Consider the following 17,355-nt stretch of genomic DNA (forward strand, 5'->3'; position numbering starts at 1 on the left):
GGAAAATTTTGACTCTAGAAGATCTAGAGAGAATTCTTCCAAGAGCTAGAAGACTCCCTAACTTCTGAAGTTGACCACCCTCGAAGATTGAAGCTGCTTTGAAGATACAAACTTTCTTCCAAGACTCCAACTTCAAGAACATCACGTGCTCCGCTTCCTCAAATCAAGCGTAAGCATTCAACCAACTTGAAGAACATCACGTGCTCCGCTTCTCCAAATCAAGCGTAGACGTTCAACAAACTTCAAGAACATCACGTGCTCCGCTTCTCCAAATCAAGCGTAGACGTTCAACAAACTTCAAGAACATCACGTGCTCCGCTTCTCCAAATCAAGCGTAGACGTTCAACAAACTTCAAGAACATCACGTGCTCCGCTTCTCCAAATCAAGCGTAGACGTTCAACAAACTTCAAGAACATCACGTGCTCCGCTTCCTCCAAATCAAGCGTAGACATACAGTTGAGAGAGAATCAGAGGATCAAATTCTAGAGATTGAACCGCATCGCATCAAATCAACAAAAATACAACATCAACCCAAGTTCAAGTCCACGAATTAAATTTCTCCGGAAATCTCGTGCGAACAAATTGGCACGCCCAGTGGGACCATCTCTACCTCTCATCTCTCTCTCATCATCTAGATCTACAAGCAAATCAATGGCATCAAAGAAAGCTGCATCCAAATCTTCAGCTGCAAGCGACACCTACACGGGACCTATCACCCGTAGTCGTTCCAAGGGGATCATCCAAGGGCAAGACCAAGGTTCCGCCATCGCGCAGAGCATCCTGAAGCAATTGATGGAATCTCCTAAAGCTGGAATTGTCATCAAGGAAAATCCTCTATATAATGATTATGATTCTGCCTCTAGCAGGTCACTGAAAGAAGCACACCCAGATGTGATGTCCGTCATGATGGCTGATGTAGCAGTCGAGACTGCCATGGCGGAGATGGAGAGAAAAATTAATCTCCTGATGAAGGTTGTTGATGAACGAGACCACGAAATTGCAGCTTTAAAGGAGCAGATGCAGACTCGTGAAACTGCTGAATCGAGTCAAACTCCTGTCGTTAAAGTTGATGACAAAGGGAAGAACGTGGTACAAGAAAATCAGCCACAACAACAATCAACTTCTGTGGCTTCTCTCTCGGTTCAACAATTACAAGATATGATCACAAGCTCCATCAGAGCACAATATGGAGGCCCATCTCAGACTTCTTTCATGTACTCTAAACCATACACCAAAAGAATCGACAACTTGAGAATGCCGCTTGGATATCAGCCTCCAAAATTCCAGCAGTTTGACGGAAAGGGCAATCCAAAACAGCACGTTGCTCACTTCGTCGAAACATGTGAGAATGCAGGATCAAGAGGAGATCAACTAGTCAGACAATTTGTTCGAAGCTTGAAAGGAAATGCTTTTGAATGGTATACTGATCTGGAGCCAGAAAGCATTGAGAGTTGGGAACAACTAGAAAAGGAGTTTCTCAATCGCTTCTACAGCACCAGGCGTACTGTAAGCATGATGGAGCTTACAAATACGAAACAAAGAAAGGGAGAACCAGTCATCGACTACATCAATAGATGGAGAGCTCTAAGTCTTGACTGTAAAGATCGGCTCACCGAACTGTCGGCTGTAGAAATGTGCACCCAAGGCATGCACTGGGGACTCCTCTACATTTTGCAGGGAATAAAGCCCCGCACATTTGAAGAACTGGCAACTCGAGCTCATGATATGGAGTTGAGCATCGCCAGTAGAGGAACTAAAGATTTTCTTGTTCCTGAAGTAAAGAAAGATAAGAAAGAGATGAAAGGTGCTGAAAAGATAGTGAAAAGCACCTTGAAAGAATCTATGGTCGTAAACACAACCCCGCTGAAATTCTCCAAAGGAAAGGAAGCGAGGGTTGAAAAGAAGGATGATGGAAGCGAAAGGCGACGTCTGACTTTAAAAGAAAGGCAGGAAAAAGTTTACCCATTTCCTGATTCAGATATCGCTGACATGCTAGAGCAACTACTAGAGAAGCAGCTGATCCAGCTGCCAGAATGTAAACGACCTGAGCAAGCAGGAAAGGTAGATGATCCCAATTACTGCAAGTATCATCGGGTCATCAGTCATCCAGTAGAGAAATGCTTCGTGCTGAAGGAGCTAATTCTAAGGTTGGCTCGTGAGAAAAGGATTGAGCTAGATTTGGAGGAAGTAGCTCAAACAAACCACGCTGAAGTGACGATAATGTCTGAGGCTTCTTCGTCGAGATTGATTTTTGAGCAAAGGAAAAGCTTGGTCCAGTTCGGGACCTTTGAGCCTATAGTTGTCCAATTCTTTCAGGAAATCTCATACGAGGATCCTCAAGGAGAGAAAAGACCAATTGAAGAAGACGATGAAGGGTGGATAGTGGTGACCCACCGAAAGAAAAGACAGTCGATCCCGACCCAAAGAGAGTCTCGCTCTTACCAAAACTATAGAAGAGGAAATAAGACTCAAAAGAATAAGAAAAAGAAGAAGACTCATAAGCTTAAGCTCGTACATAATGAAGACATGAATTTCTCTCGACCTCAACGCTTAGTGACCTTGGCAGACTTCCTTCCAAAAAGCTTCCTTTGTGATCATCAGGATGAAGACCCAGAAGTCGTTGCGTGTCATGCTATCAACACAACGGAGGAAGAAATAATCCCTCCAAGATCACTAGAAGGAGAGGGAGTATCAAAAGACCTTTCAAGGTTTAATGTAGAGGATCTATTATCACTTCCTCAAGAGACCAAAACCATCCTTATTGATGCATTGCTAAATTCAAGAGCATCAAGTTCGAGTACTCCGACTATGACATATGAGAGTGGTTCTTATTGTATGTCTATAGACTTCTCAGATGAGGATTTGTTGTTGGGATCTAAACTTCATAATAGACCTTTGTATGTTTCTGGATACGTTCGAGAACAGAGAGTCGATCGAATCCTCATTGATAATGGCTCAGCTGTCAACATAATGCCAAAGTCGACTATGTGGCAATTAGGCATCTTGATGGACGAGCTCTCAAATAGCAAGCTAGTAATTCAAGGTTTTAACCAAGGTAGCCAAAGAGCAATAGGCATGATACGGTTAGAACTCATAATTGGCGACCTAAAGGCCAGTGCATTGTTTCATGTCATAGACTCAAGGACTACTTACAAGTTGTTACTAGGGCGTCCTTGGATTCATGGAAACGGAGTAGTAACTTCAACACTGCATCAGTGCTTCAAATTTTATCAGGACGGTGTAAAGAAGGTTGAAGCCGACTCTAATCCATTCTCAGAAGCTGAGTCTCACTTCGCAGATGCAAAGTTTTATTCAAAGAATAATAATATTTTAGAAGTTTTGCCTGCAGAAACCCCTCTTACAAAAGGAGAAGATAATTCACAATTGAAATCACTCGCAACCACAGAACCACATGAAAGTGCGAGAACCTTTAACTCTGGAAAGGGTGAAGCATACACTAGCAACACAAAGGGTATGATCTTGAAGGATGAAAATGCTGCAAACACACCAGTTTTGCGTTATGTCCCTCTGTCAAGGCGCAAGAAAGGCGAATCACCATTCATGGAGTCTCCAAAAGGTTTGAAAGTTGGTGACATCGAAATCATAAAAGAAAGCTTCACTACACCACTAACTAAGATAGCGAAGCAAGAGGTAAAGGTAGATCTGGTGGAAGCAAACTTGCCCCAAAGGCGAACGAAAGACGGATTCGACCCCAAGGCTTACAAATTGATGGCGAAAGCAGGTTATGACTTCACAGCTCACACCGAGTTTAAAAGCTTGGAAATTCATGACCGACCTGAGCTCTCCTCAACTCAAAAGAAGCTTCTACGGGAAGGACATTCTATACCCGTGTCGAGAAAAGGACTCGGATACAAGTCGCCAGAACCGATCCGTATAACTAAAAAGGGGAAGGAAAAAGTGGTTGACATCAATCATATAACTATAGAGGAGGATGACAATACTGACGTAAAAGAAGGTGATAATCAGAGAATCTCAGTATTTGATCGAATTAGACCATCTGTTGCACGTCCCGTAGTATTTGAAAGGCTAAGCATGACAGAGGCAGAAAGAGAAAGGCTCCAGTCAGTACCAAACCTTGAGAGACATTCGGTCTTTCGAAGGCTAACTACGACTCCCATAAAGGAAGAAAGCACATGCCATGCCTTGACAACTACAAGACCATCAGCCTTTGAAAGGCTAGGTGTGTCTAAAAAGAAAAATGTACAAGCACCCCGTGCTCCGATTTTTAATCATCTCGGGGATAAAGGATCACACGACAACATTGATTCCAACATAGATACAAAGAAGAAGGAACCAATGTCTCGTGTGAAAGTTTGGCGTCGAATTAAGCATACAGATGTCGATAATTATCGTAGTAAGAAGTTTCCTTGCGAGACAAAGGAAAATGGAGAAATTCATAGCAACGTTCCTTCTCGCATGAAAAGAAAAACTTTTGTTACTCTCAATACAAGTCAAGGTTCGTTAAAGGTAAAAAGACATGATGTTATACTAACGAATCCTGAAAAAGAAGGGTCGGAACAAGGGGAATGTGAAACTTCATGTCATCACATCACCATTATTGAGGAATCAGAGACTGGAACTCATGAAGAAGACGCAGAAAATGCCCCACAAAGTTTAGAGGATGGTGGCCAATCTACTGTAGACGAGCTAAAAGAGGTGAACCTTGGTACAATAGAGGAACCACGTCCGACTTTCATTAGTGCGTCCCTCTCTAATGAAGAGGTGGATAAATATATGAGTTTGCTCACCGAATACAGGGACATCTTTGCGTGGTCGTACAAGGAGATGCCAGGACTTGACCCAAAAGTAGCAGTCCATCATCTTGCAATTAAACCTGGATATCGACCGATTAAACAAGCACAACGACGTTTTCGACCGGAGCTTATCCCTCAAATCGAGGTGGAAGTCAACAAGTTGATCGAAGCAGGATTCATTCGCGAGGTCAAATATCCAACGTGGATAGCAAACATTGTCCCTGTTAGAAAAAAAAATGGACAACTTCGCGTTTGTGTAGACTTTCGCGATCTGAATAATGCATGCCCTAAAGATGATTTTCCCTTGCCCATCACCGAAATCATGGTTGATGCAACTACTGGACACGAGGCGTTGTCGTTTATGGATGGGTCGTCTGGATATAATCAAATACGGATGGCCCTCTCAGATGAAGAAATGACAGCTTTCAGAACTCCAAAGGGAATATACTGTTACAAGGTGATGCCCTTTGGATTGAAAAATGCCGGCGCTACTTATCAACGTGCCATGCAGAAAGTGTTTGATGATATGTTGCACAGGTATGTTGAATGTTATGTTGATGATCTTGTAGTCAAAACAAAGAGACGACAAGACCATTTGAAGGATCTAAAAGTCGTGTTTGATCGCTTGCGAAAATATCAGCTAAGGATGAACCCTCTCAAGTGTGCGTTTGGTGTAACTTCAGGAAAATTTCTTGGCTTCATTGTAAGGCATCGAGGGATCGAAATAGACCAGTCCAAGATTGATGCCATTCAGAAGATGTCAAGACCTAAAAGTTTGCATGACCTAAGAAGTCTCCAAGGACGACTGGCTTACATCCGAAGGTTCATCTCTAACTTGGCCGGTCGGTGTCAACCTTTTCAAAAGTTGATGAGAAAAGGAGAAAATTTTGTGTGGGATGAAGCTTGTCAGAACGCTTTTGATAGCATAAAGAAATACTTGCTTACTCCCCCAGTGCTGGGAGCTCCAGTACCTGACAAACCACTAATATTGTACATTGCTGCACAAGAAAGGTCCTTAGGAGCATTACTGGCACAAGAAGAGGTAAAGGGAAAGGAGCGTTCTCTCTACTATCTAAGCAGAACATTAATTGGGGCTGAAGTTAACTATTCTCCTATCGAAAAGATGTGTCTTGCACTTTTCTTTGCCATTGATAAGTTGAGGCATTATATGCAGGCCTTCACGGTTCATCTAGTGGCAAAAGCAGACCCTATAAAGTATGTTCTATCCAGGCCAATCATCGCTGGACGCTTAGCCAAATGGGCGGTTCTACTCCAACAATATGACATTGTCTATATTCCCCAAAAGGCGATAAAAGGACAAGCGCTAGCAGACTTTTTAGCAGACCACCCAATTCCTTCGGATTGGAAGTTATGTGATGACCTACCAGACGATGAGGTTTTCTTCACAGAAGTTATGGAACCTTGGACTATGTACTTCGATGGTGCAGCTCGAAGAAGTGGTGCGGGGGCAGGCATTGTCCTCATTTCTCCTGAGAAGCATATGTTGCCTTATAGCTTTGCACTTTCCGAATTGTGTTCAAACAATGTGGCTGAATATCAGGCTTTGATAATTGGCCTTCAAATAGCATTAGAAATCGGAGTGTCATTCATAGAGGTCTATGGTGATTCAAAATTGATAATCAATCAACTCTCGCTTCAATATGACGTGAAACATGAAGACTTGAAGCCATATTTTGCTTATGCTCGACAATTGATGGAAAAGTTTGATAATGTGATGTTAGAACATGTCCCTAGAGTAGAAAATAAGAGAGCGGATGCATTGGCAAATTTAGCCACGGCCTTGACCATGCCAGATGATGTAACTCTGAACATACCACTTTGTCAACGATGGATTATACCCCCAGTTAGGCCTGAATGTCAGGAAGTGAACATGGCAACATCCTATTTGATTGATGAAGAAGATTGGCGTCAACCCATCATAGAGTATCTTGAACATGGAAAGCTTCCAAAGGATTCTCGTCATAAAATTGAGATACGAAGAAGGGCAGCACACTTCATTTATTACAAGGGAACTTTATATCGCCGTTCTCTTGAAGGGCTCTTCCTTCGATGTCTCGGAAAGGAAGATTCGGTAAAAGCTCTAAAGGAAGTACATGCAGGTGTTTGTGGAGCACATCAATCGGGACCAAAGCTTCAATTCCAGCTAAGAAGAATGGGCTACTACTGGCCTAAGATGATCCAAGATTCAATAGACTATGTGAAGAAGTGTGAGCCTTGTCAATACCATGCAAACTTCATACACCAACCTCCAGAACCTCTTCATCCAACTGTGGCTTCTTGGCCTTTTGAGGCTTGGGGACTCGATCTGGTTGGCCCCATTACACCAAAATCATCAGCAGGACATTCTTATATCCTAGCAGCAACAGACTATTTTTCAAGGTGGGCTGAGGCCATTTCCTTGAGAGAAGCCAAGAAGGAGAACGTGGCAGACTTTATTCGAACACACATCATCTATCGATACGGTATTCCACATCGAATCGTGACGGATAATGGAAAGCAATTCTCCAATAGTATGATGGACAAGTTATGTGAAAAATTCAAATTCAAGCAATATAAGTCATCCATGTACAACGCAGCTGCGAATGGACTAGCAGAAGCATTCAACAAAACATTGTGTAATCTTTTAAAGAAAATTGTCTCCAAGTCAAAGAGGGATTGGCAAGAAAAGATCGGCGAGGCATTATGGGCTTATCGAACGACTCATCGCACCCCTACAGGGGTTACACCATATTCGCTTGTTTACGGTGTGGAGGCTGTCCTTCCTCTCGAAAGGGAAATTCCGTCACTAAGAATGGCAGTACAAGAGGGATTGACTACCGAAGATAATGTGAAGTTACGTCTTCAAGAATTAGAAGCACTTGACGAAAAGCGATTAGAGGCTCAGCAAGCATTGGAATGTTATCAAGCGAGAATGTCCAAAGCTTTTGATAAACACGTTAAACCTCGCTCCTTTCAAGTCGGTGATCTAGTACTTGCCGTAAGGAGACCGATCATCACAACAAGGCATACAGGAAATAAGTTCACACCTAAATGGGATGGACCTTACATTGTTAAAGAAGTTTATACAAATGGCGCATACAAGATCGTTGATCAAGACGGACTACGAATTGGCCCAATCAATGGTAAATTTCTTAAAAAATTTTATGCTTAATTTTGTTAGGTAAAAAAAAAAAAATTGAACTACGTTATGACTTGATCCCTATGTTATAAAGGGTACGTAGGCAGCTTAAGGAAAACCTTAAGCCCAGTCCAGCAAAAAAAAAGTTGAACTACGTTATGACTTGATCCCTATATTATAAAGGGTACGTAGGCAGCTTAAGGAAAACCTTAAGCCCAGTCCAGCAAAAAAAAAATTGAACTACGTTATGACGTGATCCCTATATTATAAAGGGTACGTAGGCAGCTTAAGGAAAACCTTAAGCCCAGTCCAGCAAAAAAAGTTGAACTACGTTATGACTTGATCCCTACATTATAAAGGGTACGTAGGCAACTTAAAGAAAACTTTAAGTTCAGTCCACCATTATAAAAAAAAAAAAAAAAACCTTGAACTACGTCGTGAGTTAATTCTTTTCTTCAAAGGGTGTTCATCTCCACTAAGAAATCATAACAAATTGGGGGCAAATCCCTAAATTCAAGATGTTCATCTTTAGTAACAATGAGATGAAATAAATTGAAGATGTACAAACTCCGTGCAAAGACTATGTACAAGTTGAGTGCATGTAAAAAGAAAAAAAAAAGAGAATCTCAAAATCAAGCTCAAAGGCATCATTAATGATCCCTCAAATTCAAGCATAAAAGTTTCATTGATGATTCCTTATATTCAAGTTTGAAGGCTTCATCGATGCTGCAGCTCCAGCTCTTTGAGAGGATAACGATGGTACAACTTTGATAGGACGACGATCGGGCAGCTCTGCCTTCGCCTCTCCAAGATGAAAACGACAGTGTAACATCGTTTCTGCCTCTTGAAGAAGATGCATGCAATGCTAAAGCTTTAACCTCTGCTTCATCTTCAGCTTATTGCAACCGAAGAGGATTCATCTTCATCTTCTTCTAAGTTTTGCAATCGAAGATTATTCATCTTCATCTGCTCTAAGGTGTCGCAAGTGAGAGGATTCATCTTTGTCTTCCTCCATGTGTTACAACCGAGATGATTCATCTTCATCTTCACCTAGGAGTCGCAATCAAGAAGATTCATTTTCATCTTCTCTCAGGTGTAACAACCGAAGATGATTCATCTTCATCTGCTCTAAGGTGTCGCAAGTGAGAGGATTCATCTTTGTCTTCTCCTATGTGTTGCAACCGAGAGGATTCATCTTCATCTTCTCCTAAGAATTGCAACTGAGAAGATTCACCTTCATCTTCTTTCAGGTGTCGCAACCAAAGAAGATTCATCTTTATCTTCTTCTAGGTGCTGCAACCAAAGAGGATTCATCTTCATCTTCTTTCATATGACGTAGCCGGAAGGATTCACCTTCATCTTCTTCTAGGTGCTACAACCGAGAGGATTCATCTTCATCTTCTCATTGGAATTGCAACTGAGAAGATTCATCTTCATCTTCTCCTAAGAGTCGCAACCGAGAAGATTCACCTTCATCTTCTTTCAGGTGTCGCAACCAAAGAAGATTCATCTTCATCTTCTTTTAGGAGTTGCAACCAAAGAGAATTCATCTTCATCTTCTTTCATATGTCGTAGCCGGAAGGATTCACCTTCATCTTCTTCTAGGTGCTACAATCAAAGATGATTCATCTTCATCTTCTCTTATATGTCATAGCTGAGAAGATTCATCTTCATCTTCTCCCAGGTGCTGCAATCGAAAATGATTCATCTTCTCTCATATGTCATAGCCGAGAGGATTCATCTTCATCTTCTCCCATATGTCATAGCCGAGAGGATTTATCTTCATCTTCTCCCAGGTGCTGCAATTGAATAGGATTCATCTTCATCTCCTCCCATATGTCATAGTCGAGAGGATTCATCTCCTTTCATATGTCATAGCCGAGAGGATTCATCTTCATCTTCTCTCATATGTCATAGCTGAGAGGATTCATCTTCATCTTCTTCCAAGTGCTGCAACTGAAGAGAATTCATCTTCATCTCCTCCCATATGTCATAGCCGAGAGGATTCATCTTCATCTTCTCCTATATGTCGTAGCTGAGAGTATTCATCTTTATCATCTAACAGGTGTCGCAACCCGGCCGATGGAATTCATTTTCATCAGCTCTAAGGTGTCGCAAGCTAGATGATTCATCTTCATCTTCTCCCTAGTACCACAACCAAGAAAGAAAGAAAAAAAAAAGGAGAAGCAAGAAGAAGAAAGAAGAAAATGATGAAGAAGAAAGAAGGAAGAAGAAAGAAAAAAAAAAACAAAAAGAAAGAAGAAAAGAAAAAAAAAAAACAAAAACAAAAAGAAAGAAAAACAAAAAAAAAAAAAAGAAAGAAGAAGAAGAAGAAAACAAAAAAGAAAGAAGCAAAAGAAGAAAAAACAAAAAGAAAGAAGAATAAGAAGAAGAAGAAAAAAAAACGAAGAAGCTCAATTGGTGATAACGAAGATCGAAGCCCGACGATGACAGAGTCGATCTCTCCTACTAGGGCGATAGATCTGACGGCAAAAGCCCGATCGTCCCTAGAAGAAGCTCAACAAAGTCATTTCTGCAAACGAAGATCGAAGCCCGACGATGACAGAGTCAATCTCTCCTACTAGGGCGATAGATCTGACGGCAAAAGCCCGATCGTCCCTAGAAGAAGCTCAACAAAGTCATTTATGCAAACGAAGATTGAAGCCCGACGATGACAGAGTCGATCTCTCCTACTAGGGCGATAGATCTGACGGCAAAAGCCCGATCGTCCCTAGAAGAAGCTCAACAAAGTCATTTCTGCAAACGAAGATTGAAGCCCGACGATGACAGAGTCGATCTCTCCTACTAGGGCGATAGATCTGACGGCAAAAGCCCGATCGTCCCTAGAAGAAGCTCAACAAAGTCATTTCTGCAAACGAAGATCGAAGCCCGACGATGACAGAGTCGATCTCTCCTACTAGGGCGATAGATCTGACGGCAAAAGCCCGATCGTCCCTAGAAGAAGCTCAACAAAGTCATTTCTGCAAACGAAGATTGAAGCCCGACGATGACAGAGTCGATCTCTCCAACTAGGGCGATAGATCTGACGGCAAAAGCCCGATCGTCCCTAGAAGAAGCTCAACAAAGTCATTTCTGCAAACGAAGATCGAAGCCCGACGATGACAGAGTCGATCTCTCCTACTAGGGCGATAGATCTGACGGCAGAAGCCCGATCGTCCCTAGAAGAAGCTCGACAAAGTCATTCCTGCAAAAAAAAAAAAAAAAACAAAAACAAAAACAAAAACACAAAAAAAAAAAAAAACAAACAAAAAACAAAACAAAACAGAAAAAAAAAAAAAACACACACACACACACAAAAAAAAAAAAGAAGAGAAAAAAAAAGAGAAAGGGAGAAGAAAAGTTTTCTATACCTTTCTGCCGATTTGATGAGGAATAAGCGTTGGATGAGGTATAAGTGAGTAGGGTATGAGTCTATTTATAAGCCCAACAAATCCAATTCCTAAAAGGATTAGGAATGATATTTAATTATTTTTTTAAAAAAAAACAAATCCAATTCCTAAAAGGAATAGGAATGATTTTTAAAAAATATATATATATAAAGAAAAGATAATCCAATTATCTTATTTTATTTTAAATTATTTCTTTTTTTTTGGATAAATCTCAAGTTTAACTTTTATTGAGATATTTAAAATATTTAAAAATTTCAACATTTTTAAAAATATATACATATATATATATAAATATTCTCAATTTCAAAATTCAAGTTAAATTAACTTGCATATATGACCTCCTTTTTATCATGAATTTAAATCGGAGCCATAAATCCAACTTTACCTAAGATTGAGGACCTGATTTTTTTATCTCAAGTTAAAATTGGTCATTCCAAATTCTTATGCATCCCTAAGATAAATTAAGGTACGGTAGAAACCTTATCCTTATTTCAAAATTAAAATTTTGGTTATATTCCAAATTTTACTTTAAAAAAAAAAATCATCATATTAATTTTTTTTTCCCCTCAAATAAAATTAAGTGGGAAATAAAACTTTGAATTTTTTTTAAGGTTTGGTCATATTCCAACCCTTATTTTAAATTTAAATCAAACTCACGTACTAAATTCATAGTTTGATTAATTTGATATGCTGAATTGAGTAAAAAAAAAAAAAAAAAAGGCTCGTACTTTGACTTCAAATTTATCTTTTCCGAGATTCATTCACCCATATACGTGCATAAATCTCGAAAAGGGGGCATTTGTTGAATAAGAAATTTTGAGACCAATCACAAGTTGCCACATCATTTATTAAGTTAATGATGAAAAGTACAAATAATTAAATTTGGGACTAATTAAAATTGACACATGCCCCAAATTAAAGAGTTAAAATAAATAAATTGGTCATTCTAATAATGCCACATGTTTTCATATTAATCGTTGGATTAAGTTAATCATTTTAGTTCAATTAAGCCAAAAAAAATAAGCTTAATTGAGCCCAAAGACTAAATATAACCTAAGTCCATATGGTTGAGCCCATGGGTCTGGTCCATGGACCAACCAAGTTCAAACCCATAAAGCCCACCAGTGAACTCTATAAATAGAGGAATTCTCCTCATTTGCAGGGGTTGGAAAATTTTGACTCTAGAAGATCTAGAGAGAATTCTTCCAAGAGCTAGAAGACTCCCTAACTTCTGAAGTTGACCACCCTCGAAGATTGAAGCTGCTTTGAAGATACAAACTTTCTTCCAAGACTCCAACTTCAAGAACATCACGTGCTCCGCTTCCTCAAATCAAGCGTAAGCATTCAACCAACTTGAAGAACATCACGTGCTCCGCTTCTCCAAATCAAGCGTAGACGTTCAACAAACTTCAAGAACATCACGTGCTCCGCTTCTCCAAATCAAGCGTAGACGTTCAACAAACTTCAAGAACATCACGTGCTCCGCTTCTCCAAATCAAGCGTAGACGTTCAACAAACTTCAAGAACATCACGTGCTCCGCTTCCTCCAAATCAAGCGTAGACATACAGTTGAGAGAGAATCAGAGGATCAAATTCTAGAGATTGAACCGCATCGCATCAAATCAACAAAAATACAACATCAACCCAAGTTCAAGTCCACGAATTAAATTTCTCCGGAAATCTCGTGCGAACACTAACTTACATCAAACTTCCTCATCGTAGCTTCAACTTGAATAGTTCTAACCTATTGAGCTCTCAATTTATCCTCTTGAATAAACTGTTTTAAGTTTCAACTCTTTACATCCCATGAAATTTATACTCTGAAGCTATTGGCAACCTCTTGTCAAACTGTTGCTCCTTCCGAAGAACTTATGTTCTTATACCACATGGTCTCACACCACTTAACCTTGCCTTAAGCTTTTGTTCTTCTTCTCTGAAGAAACATATGCTTTGATACCACCTGTCACGCCTCGTCCCAAAAAGTTGTTGCTCTTATGCTCCGATATACCTTTATCGCGTACTTCTCGCGAGGCAACGCATTAAACGTCTAGTAAGAGAAATAACTTATCTCTTTTTGCACATCTTAAACGTCAACTTCCTTTAAATGAGGAAGCGGGATGCAACAAAATAAGCCTTTTATTAATTATCAAATTATGTGATAGACAGAGATAATACAGCGGAATAAGTACAAAACTTCACTTTATTAACTTAACACTTTTATATAATGCACTTTAGACTTTTCCTTACAACAAACTAAACTTGACATAATGTTAGACCCTTCTTGCCTAACACAACTTTTCTGACTGCAACACCTAGCTTACTGACCTCATCGTGTAGCAATGCACCTTAGGTCTTTCTTGCTACCCAATGCTTCTCCTTAAGGCTGGGTGCTTCGAGGGTGAAGACTCCACTTCTTCCATTACCTCAGATGTACAATGACCCATCCAAATAACAATGCTTAGGGCTTCCTTTTCTTGACTAAATCCTTTGGTTCTCTCACCTCCTGGGCTAGTCCTTACCAACCGTGGTGTGATACTCGTCTTTCCCCAAAATGGAGCCTTTTGCGTTAAGAAGCAATCTGCTTTCCAACCAGCTCCTTAGACGCAAGGTAAGATGACACGGCCCTTATGCCGCATAAATCCACACAAGTCATCATAGATAGTAAATAAAATCCATTAACCTTTATTAATAAAATGTTACTATTATTATTTCAATAAGTGTTATTGTTTTTATTATTAGTTTTGTCTTAATAACCTAAATCCAATAACCTAACACCCTAATCTGCTTGATGATTCTTGAACAAGATGTAGAGACATACAGGGATCAATATTCGAGATAAGCTTAAAGGGTCTATAGTATAGGAATAAGGTTGGATACCTTATCCTAGTAACACTATGGATAAGGCTCACTTTGTACTTGATACAAATGCAATGATCCAACGTGTTCGCGTAGGTGACATGCGAGTGAGGGTATCTTATGCAATGAGTTTGCATCAAACTATACCATGAAATAGTAACCAGTAGATGTAACTCTGTCAATGAATTGAGTTTCTATTTCATTAGGATGACCTAGGTAACTTAGTCTTAATCGTGAGTGTATTATCAACTCCTGTTTGTAAGAGATTGCCCTTTGATTTGTACGGATGATAGTGGCTAGATTGACGACTTAATATGCTTATCATTTTTAGGATAAGACCGAGTGGAAAGCTGAAAACATAATCCCACAAGATGGAATTGACTCATCCTCAACTTTAGGGTAAGTGGATGAGTTGTCCCTTAAATGGTATCTCCAGGACTTGAACAAATGGCTCTACCTTCTATATGGCACGAGAGAGGATTTCTATTTATTGGTTAGATCATAAACATGTTGTTTATTATAGGAGCACTAGTATTTAAGGACTAAAAGTAACTCAGGGGTAAAACGGTAATTTGACCCAGCTAGTGTTACGAACACTTGTGAATGAATAACTTACTATTATTGGTCTATATCTATGGACACAGAAATATATTTACATTGAAAAGAGTTCAATTGTGAGTCTTTAGTGAAGTGTACACACAATTATGAAATATTGATTAATGTGGTTAATGAGTTTAGCTTAATCTCATACGTTGTAGCTTCTTATATGTAGGTCCATTAGGTTCCCTTCCTAGTTCGTAAAGGGTAATGAGATTTATTTATATTGGTCATAATTTGAAAGGTTCAAATTTACTTTGAAAATTAGTATAATGTATGGTCATACATTATAATATAAAATTTATATTTAATTAAACTTTATTATATAAATTTAATTCCGGATATGATTCAAAATTAATTTATGAGAGATCAAATATATGAATGAGTTCAAATATTAAATTAATGTGAATTAGATTTCATATTAAAACTATAGGTTAAAATTTAATGCATATATGATACACATTAAAACTATAGGTTATGAGAGAAATTTATATTTCAATATGATTCAAATTTGAATTAAATTAAATATAAGATATTTAATTTAACTATTAATTAATAATTAATAGTTTTGTTTAATGATTTAATTAAATAAAAACTATAAATTATGCGATAGATATTCATTAAATATGATTTAAATGAAATATTAATTTAATATAATTAATAAACAAGTTAATTAGTTAATTTAATATCTTTATTAATTTAAGATTTTCAAATTAATAGAATCTCATTATTTTCTCCAACTTCCTGAATAAGACGGAGTTTTAAATACACATAAGAAAACATGTTTTTTCAATTTAAGCCTTTGTCTCTTGCGAATTCTTTAGAGATTCTCTCAAAAGATTTTTCCATTCTAATTGGTTTCCACAAATCAATCTTATCTTAGAGGATAGGAAGTTCTTTAACGGGTGGTTCTTCTCCAATTTGGAGTTTTAGTAGATTCAGAGGCGTCAAAATACGTAAGTTTTTCTTTCTCTAATCTATAATTTTAAAGCACGTTTAGCCTCAATTAGAAAATTGTTTCTGTAACTATTACCAATGTACGATATTTTTAAGTTTCCAATTAAATTAATCTAAGATCACTGTAAAATCTTCTGCTGCAAAGGGCTTTAAGCCCTTCAGTGCATTAATCATTCTTCGTATCGTCAGATCAAAAAGCGAAAGGGGCTGTGTTAAATTAGGTGGAACCTGAGGTGGCAAGACAACACATCAGTAAGTGTTGATATTTGAGCAAAGCATTCAATTATGTATCATTTCTCCTGGCCAGTTCTTCAACTAAACCCGTTAGCCTTTCTATTTTGTCTTTTAGGACCATATTTCATTGTTGGAGCTTTTTGTAACAGCCCGAACTTTTAAGCTAAGCTAAAGTCATTACTCAAATAGATAAATATCAAAATACACTTTTTGAAAAAGGAAAAACTAAAATTTTAATATCAATAAATGTTTGAAGACTTAAAAATCAAATAAACCAATAAAAATAATTTGATCAAAACGTGACTCGCAGGTACTAACATTTTTTTAGCATCAATAAACGTTCGAAGACATAATAATCAATAAACCAATAAAAATAATTTCATCAAAACGTGACTCGCAGGTACTAACATTTTTTTTTTAAGAAATAAAGATAAACAAATGAGACCAAACTTTATATAAGGTTTCTAAAACCAAAATACTGAAAAATTGATACGTAGGCGCGAACGCAAAACTGAGTCCCATATGACATGTCATGGACCCTTCTATTGGTCCCGTTATTAGTACCCTTCTACAATCCTATACCTTTTTCTGAAATATTAAACATAAAAAAGAGTGGGTATATAAATATACTCAGTAAGGGACCCTCTATTGGTCCCGTTAGGTGATCTGTTAACTTCTCGTTAAAAACATAATAATAGTGTCATGCATCCAATGGAGCACCTGGACGAGTGAGATCATACGAACACCCCTTATCGTGCAAGTGACCCGTAGGAACACCCCTTACCGTGCGAGTGATTGTAGATACACACTTAGCAAGTGAAACCATACAAACATTATTTATCGTGAGAGTGACCTATATGGACACCTCTTATTGTGCGAGTGATCGCAGGTACACACTTCATAAACATGTTTGTAATAAATAGGTATACTCTTAGTTGTGCGAGTGGTATCGTCGGAACACACCCGTTATCGTGCAACTGACGTCGTATACACAGTAAAACTGTCCTCTAATCGTGCATGTGATCCATAGGTACACCCCCAAAATCGTACGAGTGGTTTTGTCCTTATCGTGTAAGTGAGCCCACAGATAGGATCACAATACATATGGAGTAAAAAGCTCAACAAACAAAGTTACCCAACGAACTCCAGTCCAAAGCATGTAGCAACATCATAAACATGACATGAATATCAATCATAACATTGATCCTTAAATGATTACATATCATGCGTCATAACATATCAGTCATCAATATTAGTCATCAACATAAACACATTACGCATCTTAGCTACATCAATGCAAAAGAAAAAATACATGCAAGCTCTTAATTTTATGTTCGAAGGGCCAGTAGTAGAATCCCCTACGTGAGATTAACCAAACAAAATACT

At 38.6% G+C, this 17,355-nt stretch overlaps 1 protein-coding gene across 1 annotated transcript; it reads left to right on the forward strand.

The window, feature by feature from the left end:
* Positions 1-487: 487 nt before the first annotated feature.
* LOC116404025 lies at positions 488-7,972 on the forward strand. The gene has a single exon (XM_031886172.1). It carries the CDS (start codon positions 653-655, stop codon positions 7,946-7,948), a length of 7,296 nt encoding a protein of 2,431 aa, XP_031742032.1. The 5' UTR covers positions 488-652; the 3' UTR covers positions 7,949-7,972.
* Positions 7,973-17,355: the final 9,383 nt, after the last annotated feature.

The sequence above is a fragment of the Cucumis sativus genome, chromosome 5, assembly GCF_000004075.3.
Source record: "Cucumis sativus cultivar 9930 chromosome 5, Cucumber_9930_V3, whole genome shotgun sequence".
Taxonomy (NCBI): Eukaryota; Viridiplantae; Streptophyta; class Magnoliopsida; order Cucurbitales; family Cucurbitaceae; genus Cucumis; species Cucumis sativus.

Coding starts and splice junctions, on each gene's coding strand:
- LOC116404025 (XM_031886172.1), top strand. CDS start 653: ATGGCATCAAAGAAAGCTGCATCCAAATCTTCAGCTGCAAGCGACACC.